General features: G+C 38.5%; 2 protein-coding genes across 5 annotated transcripts; both read right to left on the minus strand.

Moving 5' to 3' along the window:
* Nucleotides 1-123: 123 nt before the first annotated feature.
* Nucleotides 124-13,232, minus strand: LOC111666662 (up-regulator of cell proliferation-like). 4 transcript variants are annotated; one of them, XM_087178174.1, is made up of 17 exons: nucleotides 13,017-13,232; nucleotides 11,055-11,161; nucleotides 10,803-10,886; nucleotides 10,431-10,520; nucleotides 9,928-10,014; nucleotides 9,194-9,283; nucleotides 8,691-8,777; nucleotides 8,270-8,326; nucleotides 8,091-8,174; nucleotides 7,569-7,625; nucleotides 7,241-7,318; nucleotides 6,964-7,092; nucleotides 5,320-5,617; nucleotides 5,183-5,228; nucleotides 4,210-4,479; nucleotides 3,835-4,101; nucleotides 124-2,819 (listed from the first exon to the last, which is right to left on the minus strand). In XM_087178174.1, exons 2-17 carry the CDS (start codon nucleotides 11,081-11,083, stop codon nucleotides 346-348), a joined length of 4,227 nt encoding a protein of 1,408 aa, XP_087034300.1. In that variant the 5' UTR covers nucleotides 11,084-11,161; nucleotides 13,017-13,232; the 3' UTR covers nucleotides 124-345. The 4 variants fall into 4 exon arrangements, with proteins under 4 accessions (XP_087034300.1, XP_087034299.1, XP_087034301.1 ...); XM_087178173.1 differs by having other exon boundaries at nucleotides 8,270-8,413; XM_087178175.1 differs by lacking the exon at nucleotides 8,270-8,326.
* Nucleotides 13,233-17,132: 3,900 nt separating this feature from the next.
* Nucleotides 17,133-22,276, minus strand: LOC111666664 (uncharacterized). The gene is made up of 7 exons (XM_023422051.2): nucleotides 22,121-22,276; nucleotides 21,649-21,762; nucleotides 20,194-20,292; nucleotides 19,286-20,080; nucleotides 18,942-19,084; nucleotides 18,144-18,253; nucleotides 17,133-18,018 (listed from the first exon to the last, which is right to left on the minus strand). Exons 2-7 carry the CDS (start codon nucleotides 21,752-21,754, stop codon nucleotides 17,880-17,882), a joined length of 1,392 nt encoding a protein of 463 aa, XP_023277819.1. The 5' UTR covers nucleotides 21,755-21,762; nucleotides 22,121-22,276; the 3' UTR covers nucleotides 17,133-17,879.
* Nucleotides 22,277-22,552: the final 276 nt, after the last annotated feature.

A 22,552-nucleotide genomic window follows, 5' to 3' on the forward strand; every position in this document is an offset into this window, starting at 1 on the left:
GATATTTTTTGGCACAAATTTGATGACACTAAGAGGATGATTTCTGGTGTCTGCTACACTGCTGTACATACAGTTTATGTCATACCTCTGTTTCCCTATTCAGGTGGAAATTAATTGACAGACTGTATCGAAGTGCATGTTTATTTTATGCAAACATATATACATTTAATGTTTTATTTGTACAGTGTTCTGCAGGTGCATTTTAAATTAAATAAAAGGTGAATAAGATTCCTTTGTTCATTTCATTTGTTTCACATCACCTTGTTTCCACTTCGTTGAAACCTGCTTCTATGAAATTATTCTGATTCCCTTGGCCAGAGTTCACATCAGTTCACATCAGATTCCTCACACAGCCTTCCAGAAGTTTTCTACCCTTCTGACAAAATGCGTCAGATCGCCTCTTTCCTTGCACTTTGCGAGGTCGCCTATCAGTCGCTTTTTCAAAGCGTGCGCAGTCTCACTGTAGTCAACACTAAAATGAGCCATGGGTGGAGTCCCATGCCAAAGTGGAGGAATGTACCAGCTGCAAGTGTCCGGGTCAAACTCCATCACATCCGAGACCTTCGTGATGTCGGCCTTCTTCATCCCAGCGTCCTTCCTGATCAGTTCACTGAGCTGCTCCATCAACTCTTTATCTCTCCTCTTCCTCTCTACAACAGGCATGTCAGACATGTTAGCATGTACAAAATGACACAGCGGCTTCTTGCTCGCATCCTTCAACCTTGTGAAAGCATGAAGCACCAACTCTAAGATGTCTTTCTCTCTGGAGTTGTCTCTGGAAACGGTGACGATTGTGACGTCACTGAGCGCCACACAGAGGCTCGCTACTTCCTTGTCACGTTCATGGCTGTGATCGTCTTGAACCATCTGATCTGGTTTCAGCCCCTCGGTGTCGATGACCATGATGCAGTCACAACCCATTTCCTTCCTCATGTCTTTGTTGACATTGATCAGCTGGATGAACGCCCCCCTGGTGCATGTTCCTTTGCTGACAGCGAACCTGACTCCAAACATGGTGTTGAGCAGAGTCGATTTTCCTGAGTTTTCAGCTCCGATGATTGTAACGACCTTGAGTTTGCTGTTGGATTGCATACTGTAGTGAAGCTCAGTGAGCACGTCAGTGATCCATTTCATCTGGATGTTTGCTGCATCTCCATCAACAAGCTCAAGAGGGAAACCATCCAGCAGCAGCTGAGCAAACAGTGAAGGGAGTTGTTCTCTGGTTTTTCTCTGACGGCTGTACTCTGGCATGTAACTCGTGCACTCATACAGCCGCCCACACTCTCCAAAAAAGTGCTCCAGACGTAAAGAACAAACAGAAATTTGCTTGTCAATCTCTGCAATTTTTTCAGCATCGTGGGGAGATTTCTGGAGTAGCTCTTTGTATCGATCCTGCAGAGATGACACCTGCTGCCGGGACAGGTCGTCCAGTTCCATTTCCATCCATTTGAGAAAATAGTAGCGCTGCACTTCTGAGGTGACTACCCCATGAAGGAAGTTTAACATTGCAGTTGTAATCTCAAATCTTTGCTGCTTCTTTTTCAGCTCTTTTTCTTTTGCTTGCAAAGATTTGCGGTAGACATCAGTGTTCTGGTTGCCAGCTTTCCGCAATCTCCAGCACTCTGTTTCCAGCCACGAAAGCGCTTTCCAGATGTGTCCCCGGAGAGGCAGTTGTTTGTCTTTGAATTCAGATGTGTCAGTGATGCATTTGGTGATTTTGTCCACATCTTTCCATGCGCTCTGGCATTCATCGCTGTCCTCATCAACCAGGATCCCACACCAGCGAGCTCTGTCGGCCTGATTTGCGACCGACACTATGTTTTGGTAGTTTTCTAGCATCTTGGAGATTGATTCCTGGAGGGCTTTTATCAGCTCCATATCGGTCTTTTTCTTCTGGCTAACATTAGTTATCTTCAATCGTGGCTCCTTTATCATCCTTTTGAGTGTAAAGGATTTCCCCAGTACACTGCTGATCAAAAAGACATTTGCTTTCACATCTTTTCCTTCCAGACGCTTGAAGTAATCCATTTCTGATTCATCACAGAAGATGTAAACAGCTGCGGATGTCTCACAGAGGAATGAAAACTGCTCATCAAAAGCCCTGATGTCTCCTCTGAGGTTTGCGACAGCCAGTGGCTCGATGAATTTGTCAACGCTCCTGTTCCCACACGGGAGATACCAGCTGATTTCAACTAGCCCGCCTGAAATCCTCCTGGGGACTTCACCACACACCATGTCACGATTATAAAATGTGCTGTTGTGGTACTGCGTAGTGTTACTTAGCAGTTTGTTTAAGATCAGAGACTTGGAGAGGCTTGTCCTCCCCAGCCTGACGAACGACACCAGAGGAATATCAGAGTGCACAATTCTTTCCTCACAATTTAACTTTCTGAATGCCTGCATGGACGGTCTGAAGGTTCGCACAATTTCGCGCATGGACCACAGCATCATTGTGATTTCTCTTGTTTCACTGTTGGGCAGCAAGAGAGGGACGGCAAACTGGCAGAGCGCCATTTTCAGAACTATATCCTGCTGAAGAAAGCTGTCCGAACAGAGGAGCAATGCAGTTATCAGGTCCAGGGGGTTGATGGCATTGCTCTTGTCTGTGTCCACATCGCAGGACACACATTTGACACATCTAGCATTTGCGTTCAACATCATAAGTCTCCTCAAAAAAGCCCCAGGAAGTGACTTTGCAGTTTCAAGTTTGTTCTCTGATGTATCATTCTGACTGATCTCTAGGACAGTGCTAAGTGTGAGCTTGTTGTCGTACTGGTCTTCAAGTCCCATCTTTGACAGAACCTCCCTGAGACATGGCTCTGTAAAATCAACAAGAGTCCAATGAATGTACAGGATGCTACAGTTTCACTCTTCACTTCACTTACACTTCCCTTCATCACTTTACTTGGCACATGGAAAATGGTACTCAGCCAGTCAAAATGTAGTATATAATCTAATGTTTTTTGTCTGTCTAAGGAGCTTTTTCAAGTCAGAGGAAATCATCAGTAATAATAACATCAGGATTATCTTGGTTTAGGTTTAGTTTAGTTTTGAGCATCTGCCGATACTGTTCCTCATTCTAGAAGCATGGATGGCAAATTCATGCTGTTGGTCTGTTGGTCAGTACACCACTTTAGTCCAGGCTGAAATACATCTTAATCATTGGATGCTTTGCCATGAAATTCTAGTTTTATGAAGTACAGGATTCATTGAATGCAACTTTGTACAAACATCCATGTTCCCTCATGATGGATCCTAATGACTGCTAATGTTAGCATGCTAACACACTGAGCTAAGAGGGTGAGAGGCAGTAATATAAATTAGGACTGTTTGTCAATTGTCATTCCCACAGCAGCAGTGAAGTGAGAAAGCTATCTTTCTTTCATAGTATACACAGCTATTCCTGCCACTTTTCATGTTTACAACTGTGTGCAACACTACAAATGCCTTTCAGGAGAGACTGTCTTAAAAGGCGCACCCTCATCTCCATATGTAAATGTCTGTTCTGGTGAATTGGTAACACTCATTTTTAAGCTTGACTTTATGCAAGTTCAGTACTAATTTACATTTTCTCTCTCTATCTCTTTCCTTTCTTTTTTCTTTCTCTCTCTTGGGTTCACTCGTCATACATACTTTCTTATAATATAAATTATTTATACAAAAATACACAAATATATTTGGCTCTAATATGGTTTAAATATTAAAATAAACAGTATTTGTATTATGAAATGAAAAGCTACTAATTGTGTTGCTCCCAATATTTCAGCTTACTTGTAACTATGGTGCAATATGACAGACATGTTATGGATTTTGGGAGGTGATGTAACTTCTCACCTGTGTGTATGGTGATGGAGGCTGGCTGACTGCTCTGACCGTTCAGCACAGTTGAGACAGATATACTATACTTTGTGTCCGGCTCTAAATCTGAGAACATCTTGTAGCAGTCCTCGGTGTGGATCACTGACGACTCTTTCCCTGGACTTGTGACAGTGATAAGGAACTGATGTGGAATTCCCTCCATGTTGTCTGCTTTGGTCCATTTCAAGGACAGAGCCGTGGCCTCTGAATGTCCTTTTGTTAAATGTCGAGGGGGGGGCACCGCTGCAAGACAGAAGTCATTTGAAATAAAAAATGATTTCATTGGCTCAATGAAATGTGAACACACTGCAGTGAAAGAAATATGAAATGTCTCAGCATATCTGATATTACCTGTGAAAACAGATGCCGTGATACATTCACTAAAATTGCCATCTTCATCTTCAGTGGCCACACTGAAGAAATACTTTTGTCCAAGCTGAAGGTTGTTTATTTCAATTTTAAGAGAATCTTTGATGGGTAAGCAACCTTCCACCTTCATCAAGGAGCTCCACCTCACTTGGAAGCTCTTAGGCCCGTCCAGTCCTTCTGGGCAACCCCAGCTCAGGATCAGGGAGTTTGGCTTCACTGACTGGAACTCGATCTTACCAGGAGGGGGCACCACTGGCAAACATAAGACAGTACAAAAAAATCACTTGTGCCACCTGTTCAACATGATCATGCTGAGAAACTTTTTTTTTTTTATCATATCGGATTGTACACACTTAACTCTCCCTGGCAAATCCACACTTTGAAAAGTAATTCAATTAGTTCATTCCAGTTAATTTCTTAGGATTATTGCTCTGTGCCTCAATTTCTGTTGCAGTGTCATTAGAAAGAATTAATTCTGAATAAATGCTACAACTGTAAATGAATCAGTAACCACCAGAAAGTCTGGATATGTAGGAATAAGATCGACTGATACTGTACAACACCACAAATCACATTTTATAGATTTTCCTTTGCCCAGCCGTGTCGGACAAAATGCTGACTAACCTGAGGACAAAGTCATCCTGTCATAAAAATATATCACATCAAAGGCAGTCTTCATTGTTTCCTTATTAGTCTGCTCTGTTATGGCAAATTTCAAAGATTATTTGATATCACTTTTGCACTTCATTGGTTCCAATAACAGACTAAATGATAATGTGAAATAATTTCTACGACCCTCTTCACAAAATTCTACAGTTGTTTTTTCAGATGTAGTATATGATTTATCAAGTGGAGAATGTCTGTATTGTATTCTGTACATCTGTATGCATTTACATCCAATAAATTGAACATGTATCAGTGTGCCTGTAATTAGGGATCTGATATTTTGACTCACCTTTAACAGGTTGATCAGGTTCCTGGCAATCTTCACCACCAAGCATCTGTGATAGAATAGTATAAATAAGCATTAGCCTATACAGCACATTAGTACAAGATATTTTTCCCATTATTTATACATGTTCAGATTTTCACCTGGCTTGCAGCACGCTGTGCCCTTTGCGAGATGATGTCATGTCCTCTGTGATTTCTCTTTGTACAAATGCTGCAGATCTGCATCTGATCGGTCCTGCAGAAGAAATCTAGAGACTTTTCGTAGTGCAGACAGCGTTTCCCCTCGACCTCAGCACACACATCTTTCAGTGTGTGTCTCTGCAGGGTGTCCACTGTGTAGTGATGCCGGGCATGATACTCACAATAGGAAGTGTTACAGGTCAAGCAGGTCTTCACAGCCACACGCTGGCGGCAAATGTCGCAGATGACCTCCTCGTCTCTGTTTTCAAATAGAGAAATAAAATGCATCTGCTATTTACTACTTAAAGTAGTAGTAGGAATGTATGATAAGTGTTCTAGCACATAGCCTTGTACTGAACCATAATAATTAGAGGAATAGCCAAGTGATTCTCTTAGTTAAAGGTGCAATATATAAGTTTTCTCTGCCAGTGAATGTGGTTTCCTGCCAGGAGCATGTGTTGGTTATGATTACAATATAATACCAGCTGGCTCGGACCAGCTATTTAGCATGCTACCTTCAGTAAAAGAAAAGACATGATAAATAGATACAAAACAAGAGTTATCACTGGCTTTTCTTTCCGCCACCAGAGACAGTTCTTGGCAAGTAAGGGAATGAAGTTTGATGCTGAACTTGCAACATACATTTTTTAAAGAAAGCTATATGCAGAAACATCTTTATTGAGACTTCTTAATATAGACAAGATTTGTTCATGTTGTGAGAAAGCAGGCTATTATAAATCCCTACAATCAACTTTTCCTACAAATGATTCATATTAAGCACCAATTTTGTACTTATGCAACCCAAAAATATTCAGTGATAAATAAAAACCACTATGAAATGAAAATGAATAGACTGTGTAAATATAAATAAATTAACAATTAACAGTGAGAAAATTGAAGAAAAATTATTATTGAAGCCAACTCATAAATGTGAAATGTTAGTTTATCATTTATTGTCTGTTATTATAATTAATAACAGAATTATATTGGAGCATTTTTATATTATTTTAAATCATTTTTCTTTCTTAATGATGAATTAATTAATTAATTAATATTTATTTATATAAATTCATATATATTATTCATAACTGTTTTTTCCCCATTTACACCTTTATTTCATGTAAAGTCATATATCATAATGACACTTTCTCACATGTCATGTGGTGTTGTCACCGCTCTCTTAACCTTTCTGCCTTTTAACCTAGCAGGTGCAACAAAAGCTACCAAACACGCCCCAGGAACAGCGCTTGGATGTGAAGCAAATTTAGTGTAGTGGTTACACAGGATATGACGCAAGAAATAGGTTATCCAGTTGGTGAAATATTATGGAAATTCATATAAGAGCAATAGGGTTATCATAAGGAATAAGAGATGGCAAACAAAAAGTATGTGTTACCAACGTGGCAAATGGAGATTAAAAGATAAAGTTGATTAGCAGTAGGGAGGGTCTGGAAAAAGATGCCAAATTGCATTGTGGGAAGCATAGGACCCAGTATTTTTAGTGACCAAAAGTCAAGACAGACTGAATCAATTTTGATCAGTTTTTAAGTTATTTTCTGGAGTACCTCTTCAACTTTAATATAGTGAATTTAAATAGTGCCTCACATGTCATCACATAAAACTGTCTGCTCGTCATACTGGGAATCCCTTGATCCAGAAGTCATAGTCGATGAATTATCAGACGGGTCCGATGAGAATGTGGATTCTGTTGTCTCTGGATAGTACCGACTGACACTGAGAAAAAGGAATTAGACATAGGAAAAGGATAAAGGATATCATTTATTCCAACCATGTCAGAAATATGTGATTAGAAGCTAAAAGAAGTTACTGTGGATTTCAGTGTCTAGTGTATTTTTCAAAATTCAAAATGCTTTTGTCTTACTTAGGACGTGGACGCAAATCCATGCCCTGAATAGTTCTCTGAGACTCCAAACTGGATCTGGGACCGGTTACTTTTGCCCTGAAAGTCACGTAATGTATCATTTGTTTTGAAATTATGACAGGAAAAACAAAATTGACATCTGTCACAAAAAGAGATTGCACTGGCTGTTGGAACACTTCAGTGGAGAATGAATCATCCTATAGATCACTTCAGAGAAGATATCAAAATAATCAATCATTTCTGAGGCATTCATAACATATTGTTACAGTGTAGGACAAACACTTAGCTTACTGTATATAACAACATTACATGTAGTCTGGCTTCTTACTGTTTGTCAAGAGCGTCTTTTGAAGCACTGGGCGTGTCTGTTGCTTTGAGCTTCATCCTGATATCAGACAAAAGCAATTTATAATATAAAGCAAATATTTCAATTAACTGATACAGCTTTTCTGTCAGGTAATTCTTCTGAAACTGAGGGTACAATTCTTATTATGAGATGAATTACAAAATCAAGTTTATGATTGAAATCGTTTCTGCAGTGCCTGTGAGTTTCTTTGTAATACTCTACAACAGTATATGTTTTCTTTCAACTCCCTGCTGTTTACCAGCGCACCAGGAGGACAAACAGTATGTGAAGGATTTTGTCAAAGTGTGAGAATAAACTATTTATATGGAAATACTTCCGATACTGACTGGCATCAGATCGTTCCTGAGCACTCGAAAATGTCAAAGTTGCTGAGTTGTAGCAAACAGAAAAAACAAATTAATATTCTGCTCTTCCAATAACAGCACATGAATTATCAAAGTGATTTGACACATATTACTGCAGTATTTGAAGTGTGATTTTTACCTGCTCTGCATGAGGTCAACAGGGACTCTGTGATCACTACTTAGCACTGGATACACAGCAGATGGAGGGCATTGTGGTGTCAACCTGAAATCCATCACACACACAGTTTTCAGATGGTCTAGTTAATAAGACAGACATGCAGGATGGTATCAGACATGTTTATACAAAGGAAACAATACCTGGGTTGGTCCCAAATCCTATTTCTACCCCAATGCTTTGGCACTCCCCATGATGATCTGATTTGGTTGTCAGAATGAGGAGAATTGTCAGTTGAAGACAAGTCTGTCTCATAGACTGTATAGTCACAATTTGGTCTCTCCAATCTGAAAGAATGGCAAGATGAGCTGTGCAACTGTGAATTTGTGAGCTGCAGAGGTACTGGTAGGTGCTGCTGCATTTCTTTCCTTCAGACAGAGCTAGGCTAGCTGTTTCCACCTGTTTCCAGTCTTTGTGCTAAGCTAAGATGATTGGCTGTTTATAATAGCATACATGGAATTGCTATCAATCCTCTCATTTAAACAAAAAAGAATCATTCAGTTTTAAGTAACTTTAACAGAAAGATTACAGATCACAGTGTGTCCCATATTAGTGTCATCTTACTGTTTGTGATTGAAAACAAGAGGAGGTTCGATGGACTGCTCGGACTTCACACTCAAACATCCACTGGACGTTGACCATGGCTTCGATCTGAAATTCATTCATTTTGCAATTTAGGGAATGTTTTAATACCAATACTTTTCACTCTAATTGATATGAACATTTAGTCACACAATGACAACTTTTAGACCATCTTAAATAAAACTAAATTTAAAAACAACTTAAATACAAATTGAATCATATCCACTATGGCAGGTAGAAATCCAGTCTGTGCTAAGCTAAGATGACTGGCTGTTGATGACAGCTTCATAATCAGCATTCGGACATGAATTTATCAGTCCGCTCATTTAACTCTCAGTAATATGGGAAACTATTCATTTCAACAAATGGCAAGTAAAAGCTTTGCATTAAAACTTTTACATAAGCAAAAGTGAATCATTCAGTTTTAAGTAACTTTGACAGAAAGTTTACAGATCACAGTGGGTCCTATATTAGTGTCATCTTACTGTTTGTGATTGAAAACAAGAGGAGGTTCGATGGACTGCTCGGACTTCACACTCAAACATCCACTGGATGTTGATTGTAGTGGCTTCAATCTGAAATTCATTCATTTTGCAATTTAGGGGAATGTTTTAATACCAATACGTTTCACTCTAATTGATATGAACATTTAGTCGCACAATGACAACTTTAGACCATCTTAAATAAAACTAAATAAATTGTCACCGCTCTGGCTGTACATAGAAATGTTTCTCCCTTCCCTTGTGTTTCCCTGTCTCTTCACTGTTCTCGCCAGATTGTTTATCCTGCTTCAGTGGTACCAAGGCCTCCTCTAGGCCTCAGGATATCTACTTGAGTTATCTCTTGTATTTTCCCTCATGTTCCTTGCTAACCTGGTTTTCTCCAGTGCCTCAGTAATCCATTGAGCGAGACCAGACCTCCAGCCTACGCTGTCTCCCCTTCTGCCAGACTACAGCCTCAGACCTCTGTTTCCGGACCGACACATTATCACCTCGTCCCCAAAGAGCCAGCCTGCCTTCACCCCCGCCACCACCCATCAACCCCATTCAACTGTTTTTCCTAATAAATACTTGCCAACACTCCAACTGAGTGTGGTGACTGCCTCTGGGTCCAAATATTATATGAACTGTCACAAAAATTTATTGTTTCCTGATGATAGCTTCCTTTTTTAGCATAAACATTACAGATCACAGTGTGTCCCATATTAGTGTCATCTTACTGTTTGTGATTGAAAACAAGAGGAGGTTCGATGGACTGCTCGGACTTCACACTCAAACATCCACTGGACGTTGACCATGGCTTCGATCTGAAATTCATTCATTTTGCAATTTAGGGAATGTTTTAATATCAATACTTTTCACTCTAATTGATATGAACATTTAGTCACATAGTGACAACTTTAGACCATCTTAAATAAAACTAAATTTAAAAAAACTTAAATACAAATTGAATCCTATCCACTATGGCAGGTAGAAATCCAGTCTGTGCTAAGCTAAGATGACTGGCTGTTGATGACAGCTTCATAATCAGCATTCGGACATGAATTTATCAGTCCTCTCATTTAACTCTCTCAGTAATATGGGAAACTATTCATTTCAACAAATGGCAAGTAAAAGCTTTGCATTAAAACTTTTACATAAGCAAAAGTGAATCATTCAGTTTTAAGTAACTTTGACAGAAAGTTTACAGATCACAGTGGGTCCTATATTAGTGTCATCTTACTGTTTGTGATTGAAAACAAGAGGAGGTTCGATGGACTGCTCAGACTTCACACTCAAACATCCACTGGATGTTGATTGTAGTGGCTTCAATCTGAAATTCATTCATTTTGCAATTTAGGGGAATGTTTTAATACCAATACGTTTCACTCTAATTGATATGAACATTTAGTCACACAATGACAACAATATCTCAGTGGTGAACAACGGTCCTCAGCAGAAGCATCCTTAATTTCTAACATAATATTTTTTCTAATGCACCTTTCTTTGAAAAACTGCCCCAATTCCTTTTTTCACAAATGATCAACTTTGTTATTTCTTAATTGCTTAATAATAAGCTACATTACTTTACATATCATTTGAAATATCTTCCTACCTTTTGCCTTTGTCCTTTGAGCGAGCAGACATTCCTGATAGTCTTTCATCATGGAATTTAGACACAGGATTCTTCACATTCACCCTGACAAGTGTTAGAGGAGTGACATTACTCTACTGATCTGACAGTGCATTTATTATGTGAAGTCTTTAAGATGAATAAGGTCTGTTCAACAAGTTGAGAAGATTAACGAGTAGTATACATTTTCTACTGAGAGGCTTACGGTCAAAAAGAAGACAGATTGATTCTTACTTTGCATCGTCCTCCTTTAAGGAATCCATCAGTTTTTTGACTTATGGGTCAGTTACCTTACACCTCCTTCTACGTTTGGACCGTACAGCCGCTGGACCATTACCAACCTGCAAGTGCATTTACGAGCCAGATATCAGGTATCAAAAACTAACATTAGTTGCAATAGTGATGTCATGTCTAAACTCAACAATGACCATTTACAGCCAAACGTCCAGGCAAAGTAGATAGTAGGTTAATAGATAGTAGGTTAATAGATAGTAGGTTAATAATTAATCATGTTCTTGAATCACAATTTTCCCTGAAAGAGTTTCAACACCTCTGGATTTTGGCAACATTATCCATTTGGTAAAAAAAATTATCTTTAAAAATGACTATTATTCATCTACAAGGCCTTTTGTTTATTAAGCCTATTTCTAAGATGTCTCCTAGGATGTGGTACTTGTGGGAAGTACAGTATTCCACAGTACAGTATGGACAGTGTCTTGTAAGCTCATAATATGTTTTCTACAGCCTGAACCAGTTAATCAATATTGTAAAAAGTACAATAGTTCCCAGTGAAATTCTGTGGTGTAGAGGTACCGATAGTTGTAAAATGTAAGCACAAGTACCCTAAACTTGAACTTAAGTACCTGAGTAAATGTAAATTACTTTGTGCCACAGAGACACCATGTGAGCCAGACGTTAGATTAATGCTAAAAGTCAGTGAGTTGTACTAGAAACTGCACCTCCAACACCACAGTGAACACATGACATGTCATTGTCACTGCATTAGCCGGCTGTCGGTTGGAGTGATTGTCAGTAAAGGCAAAGTTTGAGGAGGAACACTGTAAATTTCTGTCAGGAGGAGACTGTGTACTCAAAAACTGCAATACAAGAGAAATAACTATGTCTTAAAAGGAAAGTCAAATCACCATATTAATCATAACTTTATCTAGCATATTTAAAAACAACAGGAGTCAACCCAAAGTGCTTTAGAATCACAGCAGATGGATTAGCAATACAAGTACACACAAGGACATAAACAACATCAATGCAAGAGAAATGAGAGATTTAAGATTGAAGATATCAGATTCAAAAGCAGTAAAAAAAAAAAGACATTAGAAATAAGATGAAAATATGGCAATCTTAAACTGAACTAAAAGCAAGATTAAAGAAAAAGGTAGGTCTTTAAGTTTGATTTAAAATCGTCAGTGGTGCGGCAGGATTTAAGGCAGGATGGGAAAAAGAGTTGTGAGGATGACAGTAATGGATTGTGGAGCTAAACCAATAAGGCCTTTATAAACAAGCAAGATTTTTAAATGAATTCTCTATTTCACTTGTAGCCAGTGTGAGTGTGGCAGAATAGGAGTAATTTCATGTGCTTTGCCTTTTTTTTTTCTTGTACCACTTAAAAGTCTGGCAGCTGCATTTTGAACCGTTAGTATTGAGAAAGGGCGGAATGGGCCGACCTCCTATACAGAGAATCACAGTAACCTAACCGAGAGGTGATAAAAGCAGAGGTGATTGTTTTCAGATCACAGCTTTAATTTGGATTTAAAACGTCTGAGAACAGTGATCGCCTCCAATTTATATCAAACTGAATGTAATGTGGAGTTTTGAAGAATTGTCCAGTATCGTGTCTGGTAATAAGGTTGACTATAGCAGGTAGAGCACACTTACAAATGGTGTTCTCTTGAAAAAAAATGTTGTTGGTTTATTTAAATTTAAAATGAAACGACTACTATTTGTATTTATTTGTGTCTGTGCTAAACCAGTCACAAGCTCCCACCTGACCCTCCCTATCAAAGTTATGTTTCGCGACTTTTCTTCACGACAATGCTTTTGGACAGGGTCATTTTAATAGCAGCAATATACAGTATATGAAGACAAAAAGACAATGTCACCTGTATTGTCAATCTAATATAATGTAATCATTCAAAATGCTTAATGGCTAAGAGAGTAAATAAAACACAAATAGCTTACCTGAAAGAATCACCTGGTAAATCAATGCTTGGAGAGTCCGAACACAGCTGAACGTGTCGAAATAGAGAGCAGGGAGTTAGATAAAAGGAGCGAGAAAATGTTGCATAATACCACAAAGACAGAGTCAACAACCTCTCCCCAATGACTGTAACATTTAACGAGTTCAAGCAACAGAACTGAGAGACTCCTCTCAACAAGGCCTGTCACAAAATAGCATGTGAAAATATGTAGATATAACATGTACACCGTGTGTGTGTGTGTGTGTGTGTGTGTGTGTGTGTGTGTGTGTGTGTGTGTGTGTGTGTGCATTCAAGTTCAAGTTCCAAGGACGATAGAATGACACACCAACTGTTCAATTTGTTTTATAAAGTTATTAAATTTCCTTGTTGCACAACTTTGATGGATTTCACCTGAACGTCTGTTGCAGAACAAAAATATGATTATTTTAGTTCAGTCTCCAGAACTCGTTCACATATTTCATTATTTCATTTGAAAGTTAATTACAAAATGGTGTTTGTACAGATCTTAAACAAAAGTTCAAATCAAAACAAAAGTGTGTCTTAAGGAACTGCAAAAAGTGCAACCACCAGTCTTGAGTTCACAGACTATGGGTGTCTCCAAGCGCACCTGCTATTTTGGTTCATGTAGGTGCAGCAGAGTAAAAAGCAAAAACAATTTGAACTTTTTTTTTTTTTACACACACACACACACACACACACACACACACACACACACACACACACACACGGATGATTTCTCCACTAAACAAAAACCTACATTTGTCTGAAATGAAAATAAAGAAAAAACTGAAAAGAACAGTTAACTAAATCAATAAAGATAATGACACTCATAACTCAGCCTCCTAGTTGAAAGTCCAGCTCCCGGCGTGGACTTTGTTGCTCCTTATACTATATCACCTGTCTTCCTGTGTGTTTCTGTCAGAAAGCCTTCACCTATACATTTCTAGCCGAAAGAAGGAACAGTAATGTTACATAACTTGCTAGCACACATTGCTGTTTAGAGTGCATGGAGAAATTAAAAATCACCTATACAGGAAACATGAATGCTCTCAGTCTGATTTAGTCTGGGCTAGTGGTGCTGTTCAGCCTCTTGTGGATGAAGTGAGTATTACAAAAGCAGGCTGCACAGCTGTGGTTGCACTGCTATACATTTCACATGAAATACATAACATGCTAAACTTCAGGTAAAGGCTGCATTTTACTGACAGTCTTCAAGCAGCTGTTTTTTTTTTTAATTCAGATTTAAAGGCACCTATTGGCTGGAGGGTACGAGCCTCTCAAGTCTCCCCTCCTCCAAACGCTGCAGCTCTGCAGTGGACACCAAAATACCACTTAGACAGGCAAAGAGAATTTCAAAGTCAGAAAAAAGCTTTTTTTCTTCTACTTTCTAATGAGAAAAAAAATACTGAGTCTTAGGCTAACATTTTGATTAAAGTTTAGTTCATTCATTGTGAGCTGGTGCTGACGTGTGTGTTTTCCTGCTCCTGCCCTAACAAGGACATAATTGCATTTACATTAGGCTAGGTGTAAACACAGTATATCAATGATATTGTGTGTTGAAGTATATTAAAAGTATGTGAGGCTGAGACTTTTTCTTGTACCTTTCTGAGGAGTGGTGTGAATGTACATGGAGCTGCTCCCACACGGCAGTGCGGCCAAACTGAGAACTCACCACCTACCTGTTTGAGTGGGTGGGGTATTGGAGGTTCTAGATAGACAGGCAGGAGAATACACACAGAGACACACACACACACACACACACACATAGATGTGACATCAGAGTGTGAGTGTGTGTGCGTGTGTGTGTGTGGGCTGAAGACCCAATCGTCCACACCCACCTGTGTCTGACCATCACTGTCCTTTGGAGTCTATACACAGTGTACACCAAACATCAAATCTAGTAAGAGTTGTAAGATAAAGAGACTCGGCTCTTTGTCCAGTAGGTAATGCATGATGTCTGAATTCAAGAAAATAAGGCAGGGACTGCATCAAAGAAAAACTGGCTCGCCAAATTAGCGGAGTAAGTTGTGCATGTGGCACAAGAGCCGGCTGGTACTGATCAGCTGACATCCTGAAGTATAAAGTGATGCTACACTGTAAGTGAATGTGTTGAGCTCTTCCTCATACCTGTCTAAAAGTCTCATAGGCTATTTAGCCCGTAGCATATTTGTATCTGTTTCCAATATAAATGTAATGATAAAGGAAAGACTGATAAATGGTTAAATAAATGTAGTGTAAAATATTATGTCACATTTGCACACCTGTTTAATCTGGAGTCATAGGAGTGTAAATAAAAAGCCATAGGTAAAAGCAAGAGCTTTTACTGCAGCACAGCACAACTATTGTTGGCCTATTGTGTAAAATAAGTAAAAGCATTATTGTTTTATTATATTTACACATTTTTTGTATTTATTTATTCTTTTATTGTGTTGTATTGTTTTTGTATTTCAACATATATTATCTTATTCTTTTACAAATTTATTCTTTTTTTATGGCACTCCTATGACTCCACAGTTACGTTGTTCTGAACCGATGGTTAGTTCATTTTTCTATTTCTAGATTTTCCTTTTCTAAGGTCAAATTGTACTTAAACTGTGTACTTAAATTAACATAGACATGCATGTCAGAAATGGAATAAATAATTCCCCTGTCTAACACTAGCACCTGCAACTTGCTGCTAAAGCCAAGAATAATTGCCAGAAATAGTCACCGAGCAGATGGGGCTCAAGCACTGAAGAGCCACAGACACATGGGGGATGACAGAAAGAAAGCTAAGAAAACAGACAAACAGATCCATCAAAGATTTTGAGATAAAGTAGTTAATTCATTAACACTTTCCTGTTGTAAATTAACCTTCAGTCAAAATTAACTGACGTAAAGACAGTTGGCATTTCTACTAGTTTTAATTCTTTTCAGTGTATTTGGGGTACCTATTGTTTATGGATGATGACACTGAAAAGGTCAAGATTGAACATGTTTAAATTAAAAAGTTAAGGAAGTTCACACCTCATAAGATCTAGCTTATTTTACCCATCCACCATGTCCACATTATACTGTATACTACCATAGAGTCACAAAAACCAATGCGAGTGTATGTTTTATGTGTATATGTTGTGAGTTTGACTCAACAAGATGCCCAAGTCGTCCATATCTAAATCTGCCATGGATCCTTCACTTGCAGACATATTTTTTAAAATGCTTCAACTGAATGTGTAATTTCAGACTTTTTTCACACTTGGTCGACACAATTTGCATAAAAAAGGATTTTTTTCCAGTTGTAATCTGCGCTGATTTGTTCATTAAAGTCTCTCTTCTGTTCATTCAAACTGCTACTGCTACAGTACCAGTAGCTGCATTGTTTGATTTGCCAGCAGTAGACACAGGACGCATGTGCCGCTGTAAAACCCTTCTTCTTCTGATGTTTTTTTGCAGTTGGAAAACAGCTTTTTGGTGCAATACTGCCTCCTTCTTGAGCTCATTTTCACATTCCCCAAAAAATTAGCACATTTAATCCACAGCACTCATTTAGCGCATTAATGCACAAAACTGAACATTAATGACCTAAAGATACAACCTTTCTAACAGGCTAGTGACAAGTAAACCGAGCTTTACGTGTTAATTCAAGTGCTGCTTTAAAGAAAAAAATTTAAAAAGGAGATCAGATGTGCCCAGAGATCAAGTCACCCTGACTTGATGTGGGTGAATATTGTGTTTTTAATAAACTGCTGTGCACGTTAGGTGAGGCATTTGATTAAGTCTTTCCAAAAGGATCTGAGGAGGAAGAAAATGGAGGGAGAATCTACAGTAGAGAGAGAGAAATGAGAACACACTCATCAAAGAATGTGGAGGCGGTCTGGAGAGGAATGAGTAGGATCTCTGGCTATGGGACTGCCAGGCCAAATGGTGGAGGAGATTCAGGCAACAATGCGACACGCTCATCTTCTTGTGACACTATATGCCGTTTTGTTGTTTAAGGTCGCAGATGGTTATCCTCTCGGGGGCAGTGTGGGTCGAACTTTGACACTGTGGCGATAAATACAGGTCAGAGCAGCTTTCTCAGGAATATCTGAAATGTAGCCATCTACAGCGAGCAACATTAGCATTGTAGGTTTTTACTAAAGTTAAAAGTTCAAAATATACAATACAGCCTTTTGTCACATGTAGTAAAAGCACCAATTCAATGGATATTTCTAATACAGTAGTAATATAATATGTTTATTGCTGGGGCCATTTCCCATGAATCAGTGTGAACCACCACTGAGTGAGCTAGTGTCCTCCTGGTCACACAAGAAGCAACAATGAGTACAAAATAGCCAACATCAGTAAACTAACAATTAATGAGTACTGCTCTTGGGAATTGCATTCATTAGTCATTGAATCAGCTAATCACAGCAGCAAATTATCATAACATTATCTGGAAGGTTCTTTTTCTTTATATGGGTAAACTGTAAATTATCCAGCTATCATTCGTCATTCTTTAGAAAATTCAGTTAGTGGATGTCTAGTCATCAAAAGGCACATATTACTTATTACACAGCATTACTATTACACAAAATAGTTTTTACAGTGTGTACAGATATCAATGGAAATCTCAGTCCCCTTTAAACCAAGCTGGTTCCAAATCACCAAGACAGTTTGCTCCAAACACCTGACATCAACCTGCATCTGCTGGGCCGCCTGCTAAATTTAACTCCATAATAAACTCCCCACTGCAAACCAGTCCATTTCAGGCTTTAGCTATTAGCACTGCTGCATTTCTTTTTTTTTTTGTAATACACTGATATGACATGACGATCATTAGTGCAATCTAGCCAAACGCTCTGGTCCTCCCTGTGCGGGAAACCTAAATCTGACAGATGAAGTTTTGTTCTACATTACAGTTCTCGTCATTCCAGTCGCCATTCCCTGACGCACGATGCCAGAACTCCACACAGTCCTGGTTCCTCCCATCAAAGCTGTTGGGCTGACCTTTACCCCAGTACCTGTAGAGGACGAGGAGAGACATCCAAAATAAGAACAAATACCGCTCTGCGCTTGGGCAGATGAAGTTGACATTTCCGAGGGTTTTAATTTTGTATGTTAAAAGGATGTGCGTTTAGTTTCTTACGCTGTGGTCAGTTGTGTCCCGTCGATCCATTTCCACTGGCCTTCTACCCCTTCATCCGTCAGTCCAATCCAGACTTCTTTGTCACTTTGATACAAGCCATTGATGAAGGCCTACGAGGGAAGAGACATACATTTCAAAGTTATTGCAAACTTTATGTTTATCACAAATAAAGAGGCACATTAAGATAACAAAAGACATATTTTTACTTTGTTAGCATGCCATACATAAAGTTATAGATGGGGTATATGTATATGGCCTATGTATATACATCCCTATAGCTACACTATCTTTTTATATTAAAGAATTTGACAAGTTATATTATATATATATATATATATATATATATAATATGTCTGTTTTAAATTCAAGGTTGGAATAAAAGTTTATTCGTGTCTAAAAAATATTATAAACTCTAACAAATTATCTAAGATTTTCTAACATATGGCCTAAAACCTGCAAATCAAGCATGCGCCCTTAAGATAAATGGATCAGATTCACATTTAACATTATTGTTATTGTTGTTGTTGTTAGCACATATGTTATCATTAAATTCTTTGCCATTGACTCAAACATTTGAGTAAATTTAGAAGTTTTTTTTCCTTCATTAGATAGTTACATTTTTGTTTGCTGCATTTTTAGAAGCACCTGTAGCTTCGTTTAGCTTCCAGTTTGTTAATACTTGCAGTTAAATGTTTTGTTAATTACTGAAGCGTTAATGTAGAAAGATGCCTTTAAATTTATATGGCGACCTTTCAGCGTACAGTCATGATGACTGATGATGCGCAAACATAAACACACCATTTCCTTTTCGTTTTTTATGATGGCCAGGTCCGCTCCTTTGTTCTGACAGTATTCTCTGCTCTGGCTCCAGGTTTTCTTGCCGACAGAAGTGAAGTAGCAGTTGTATTGAAACTTCTTCCATCCAGTGGGACACTTCTTATCTGTAAATGTGATATTCATTGGTTAATAACCAAACACTGAGACGAAAGTGTGTACAAGCTTTGAATTGTAGTACATGTTTAGTTTTGAAGAGGTTTGGATTGGTTTTTATTCAGATGACATGACTACCGGAGCTTTCAGCTGTCTCCAGGTGAGAGCACATCTTGCTAAATAACACGTTTGTCAGTTTCTTTTTAACTTACCTAAGAGCGTTGCGTTCAGTTTCTCAGCTTCTCCCTGGAGAAGATCTCGCTCAACAGTCAGGTTCTCGATTTTCACCCTCAGCATGTTTCTCTCCACAGTCACGTTTTCGCAGCTGCTTTCAAGCTCTTTTTTGTCCTGAGCCAAGGATGCATAATTAGCCCTTAATTCATCTGTTGCTTTTTTAAGTGTGTTGAAAGTCTCCTGCAGAGTGTCTTTTTGCAATGTCAGGTTTTGGTGACTGCTTGCCAGCTTGTCTTTTTCACTGTTAGAGAAGTTGTATTTGTCCTGCAAATGTTCTACGTCCTTAATCAAGTCATTGTAACTCAGCTGCAGCTGCTCTTTTGATCTGGTTACATTATTGAATTTGTTCTGTAAATTGTCCCTCTCCCTGGTCACTGAGTTATAGCTGGTCTGTAACATATTTTTGCGTTTGACCACTGAATCATATTGTTTTTGTAACAAGTCTCGGGCTTTAGACAAGGCATTGTTGTTAGTATCCAACAGGTTTTTACTGGCTTTAAGCTGTTCAAGCTCTTTGCTTAAAGCAGCATTACTGGTCTGTAACTGGCTTTGGCTGAGTTTCAGTTTGTTTGTTTCCTCAGACAGTAAATTGTTATTAGTCTGTATTTGTTCTCTCCTTCTAGTTAAGTATTCGGTATTTTGCTGTAGCTGATTACGTTGGGTTTCAAGATTCTTCTTCTCTTTCTGCACTGTCTTCAGGTTCTCCTGTAGGTCCTCCTTCTCTTTACTCAGGGCGTACAGGTTGTTTTGTTGGTCTTGCTCTACTTTTTGGTCTGCCAGAGAGGAGAAAAACAATATGTTGTCAATCAGTTTTTTATTTTGCCATGACATTTGACAGCTTCCTACGACATGTGATTATTTGACAGAAACAAAGAGGAAGACTCACAGTGGACACTCTGACCTATGGCACCAGCCAACAGGAGAACACACAGGATCCCGAGGCAGGCTGTGGCAATCTTGTATGGGTTGTTTCTCAACATATAAACTAAGAGACAGTAACCAAAATAGACAGAGAAACTTCAATTTGATGAAGTGAACTGAGGAACTTGTGGTTACGCGCTTCATCTGGATTGATTCTCAGTAGTATTCCACAATACTATACAGAGGATACACATCAAGCTAAAGCGCTGCCTAGGTAATTGTTATTTTAGAAATGTATCTAATTCTTTAAAACTCATCTCACATAAATATGAAGTTTTATATAATGTTGACTTTACCAGATGATTTAGAGGTTACATTGAGATTATGTGTGTGGATGAAATAAGTAGACATAAATGTGTGTTTTTTGTTAATCCTGAGAGTTAAATTCAAATATACCTCATCCCATTCATTCAACAATTGTATAAATCCTATAGAGCTATTAAACAGCGCTGCTCAGTGATTAGTACCAATGAAGTAGCCAAAGCTTAGATTCTTTAGTCTTTTCCACTCTTTTGACTTGGTCCTGCCAAAATGCCCCGTTTCAACAGTAAAACAATTGTAAGACAATGAAGCAATGAAGTTGTTTGCAAATTGTTGCCATTTTATGCATCAAACAGACCTGGAACAACATTAGCATTCACTTGATGTTTCTGGTGATCTGACAAATGAACCTCAGCTGGTGGCACTAATCCTCCAGTTAGATGCTATTAACCATCGCAGAGAAGCGAGTATGTAATTAAAAGAGCCCCAGTCAAACATCACATGGATGAAATGAATAAGGAAAATGTGATACAAATACAGGTACATGTCAGTCATTGGTCCGAAGATCTGATGTTTTCATCTTTTCTGATGAAGTCTCTTCCCACTGCTCTTTGTTGCACTTTGTTTTGTAGATATACAAACTATTCTACCAGCCAAGTGTAAAAACTTTTTGAGATAGTTTGTTTGTTTTATTAATTTTCTGGTATTTTTTACTTTAACTTAACTTTACTATTAGCTTTACTGGCTTTGTGTAAATTTCCAATTGGTTGCTAAGGTAACAGTATGTCAATGTTGTGTTAACAGCTTATCCTGCTGCCCCTCAAAAAGCCAAAAAAATAAAAAATCAATTAATGTAAATTTATTGGTTCCATTAGTGTTCCTTTTAGATCTTTTCTATCAAATACTTTATGAAGGTGGGATATTCTCAGGTATGAAAAATCTTCCAAACTATTTCAAAAACAATTACGTTTTCTCAGCTGTGGAGAGAGGCAAGCAGCAATCTCTTAGCTGTGAGACCAGACTAAAACAAAAAAAGTGGGCACTGAAAGTTGATTAAAAGCTCTGTAGAGCTGAGGGGAACCATCTTTATTGTCATGTCATTGTCTCAGCCATCCAAGGTTCATTACCCAGGTAATAGATGAAGTTCCTACTTAATTACCTGTACAGCGGAGCTTGCTGCCATCCGCTGAAAATTGTTTGTATCCAATTTTACTGTCCTCCATGTCCATGTTTGTAACAGCAGAGGCATGGTACTCCACACTCATCTTTGCATCTGCAAAAAAAAAAAAACACCAAAAAAAAAAAAACAGTAGCATTAACTTCTGAAATAGCTGCTGAGTTTTCAGTAATGTTCCCTTAAAATGTATCTCCTTTCATTTATTTCTGTTGTTTATATTCCTCTTTTTGTGGCCTCCACTAAGTTCCTCTCGTCTCTAGAGTCTAGAGCTTGTGTTACTTTTGAATTGAAACATCTGTATTCGGTACATTGTCAAGGTGCTGAAACTCCTTATTCTGTTACTGATTGCTTCTAAAATAAAAGTTGGTTTTCAAGGTTTAGCGTTTTTGTAGTGCAGCAGTGGATAATGATGAACCAAATTCCATGAATGTACGATATAAAAAAAATAGCTTACCTGCGCTTGTAGAGATGAACACGGTCAAAGAATTGGAAATATGTTTTGTGCAAAGAGTAAAACCTAACCTAATAACTTCCTGTAACTGCACCCTGCACAAGCATTTCACTTGTGCTTCATGAAATTCTGCACTCACAATAAATCCTTGTGTATTTTCCTTGGCACTTGAGGCCGGTGGGGCAGAAATTGAAGGTTGGTCAGTGGGCGGAGCAAGAGCCTCCCTCGCCCCTAATTGATGGTGGATTGGTGAATGTTTGCTCCAGTGTTTATAATAACTGCAGTTGACTTTATTTACCAGACAAAACGAACTTATTTGTGAAATGAATGTTTGTGCGTGGTTGAAATGAAACACCTGCCACCTCTCAGGCCACGGTGGCACTTGGGTGAATACCACTGAGCCGTGCTGTGTTTGAGATCGTGGGAGATAAAGTT

This window comes from Seriola lalandi, unplaced genomic scaffold (assembly GCF_002814215.2).
Source record: "Seriola lalandi dorsalis isolate HSWRI2012SDOR001 ecotype SW California unplaced genomic scaffold, Sedor1 jcf7180002054678, whole genome shotgun sequence".
Classification (NCBI taxonomy): Eukaryota; Metazoa; Chordata; class Actinopteri; order Carangiformes; family Carangidae; genus Seriola; species Seriola lalandi.

What these genes read in the sequence shown, in the direction of transcription:
- LOC111666664 (XM_023422051.2), bottom strand. Translation starts at nt 21,754, where the DNA reads ATGAGTGTGGAGTACCATGCCTCTGCTGTTACAAACATGGACATGGAG. An exon ending in TAAAAAACGAAAAGGAAATG is followed by an intron (nt 18,254 to 18,941) that starts GTGTGTTTATGT and finishes CTTCCCTCGTAG; the next exon opens with GCCTTCATCAATGGCTTGTA. An exon ending in GGGACACAACTGACCACAGC is followed by an intron (nt 18,019 to 18,143) that starts GTAAGAAACTAA and finishes CGTCCTCTACAG; the next exon opens with GTACTGGGGTAAAGGTCAGC.
- LOC111666662 (XM_087178173.1), bottom strand. Translation starts at nt 11,083, where the DNA reads ATGGATTCCTTAAAGGAGGACGATGCAAA. An exon ending in TCAAAGGACAAAGGCAAAAG is followed by an intron (nt 10,521 to 10,802) that starts GTAGGAAGATAT and finishes AATGAATTTCAG; the next exon opens with ATTGAAGCCACTACAATCAA. An exon ending in CTTGTTTTCAATCACAAACA is followed by an intron (nt 9,284 to 9,927) that starts GTAAGATGACAC and finishes AATGAATTTCAG; the next exon opens with ATTGAAGCCACTACAATCAA.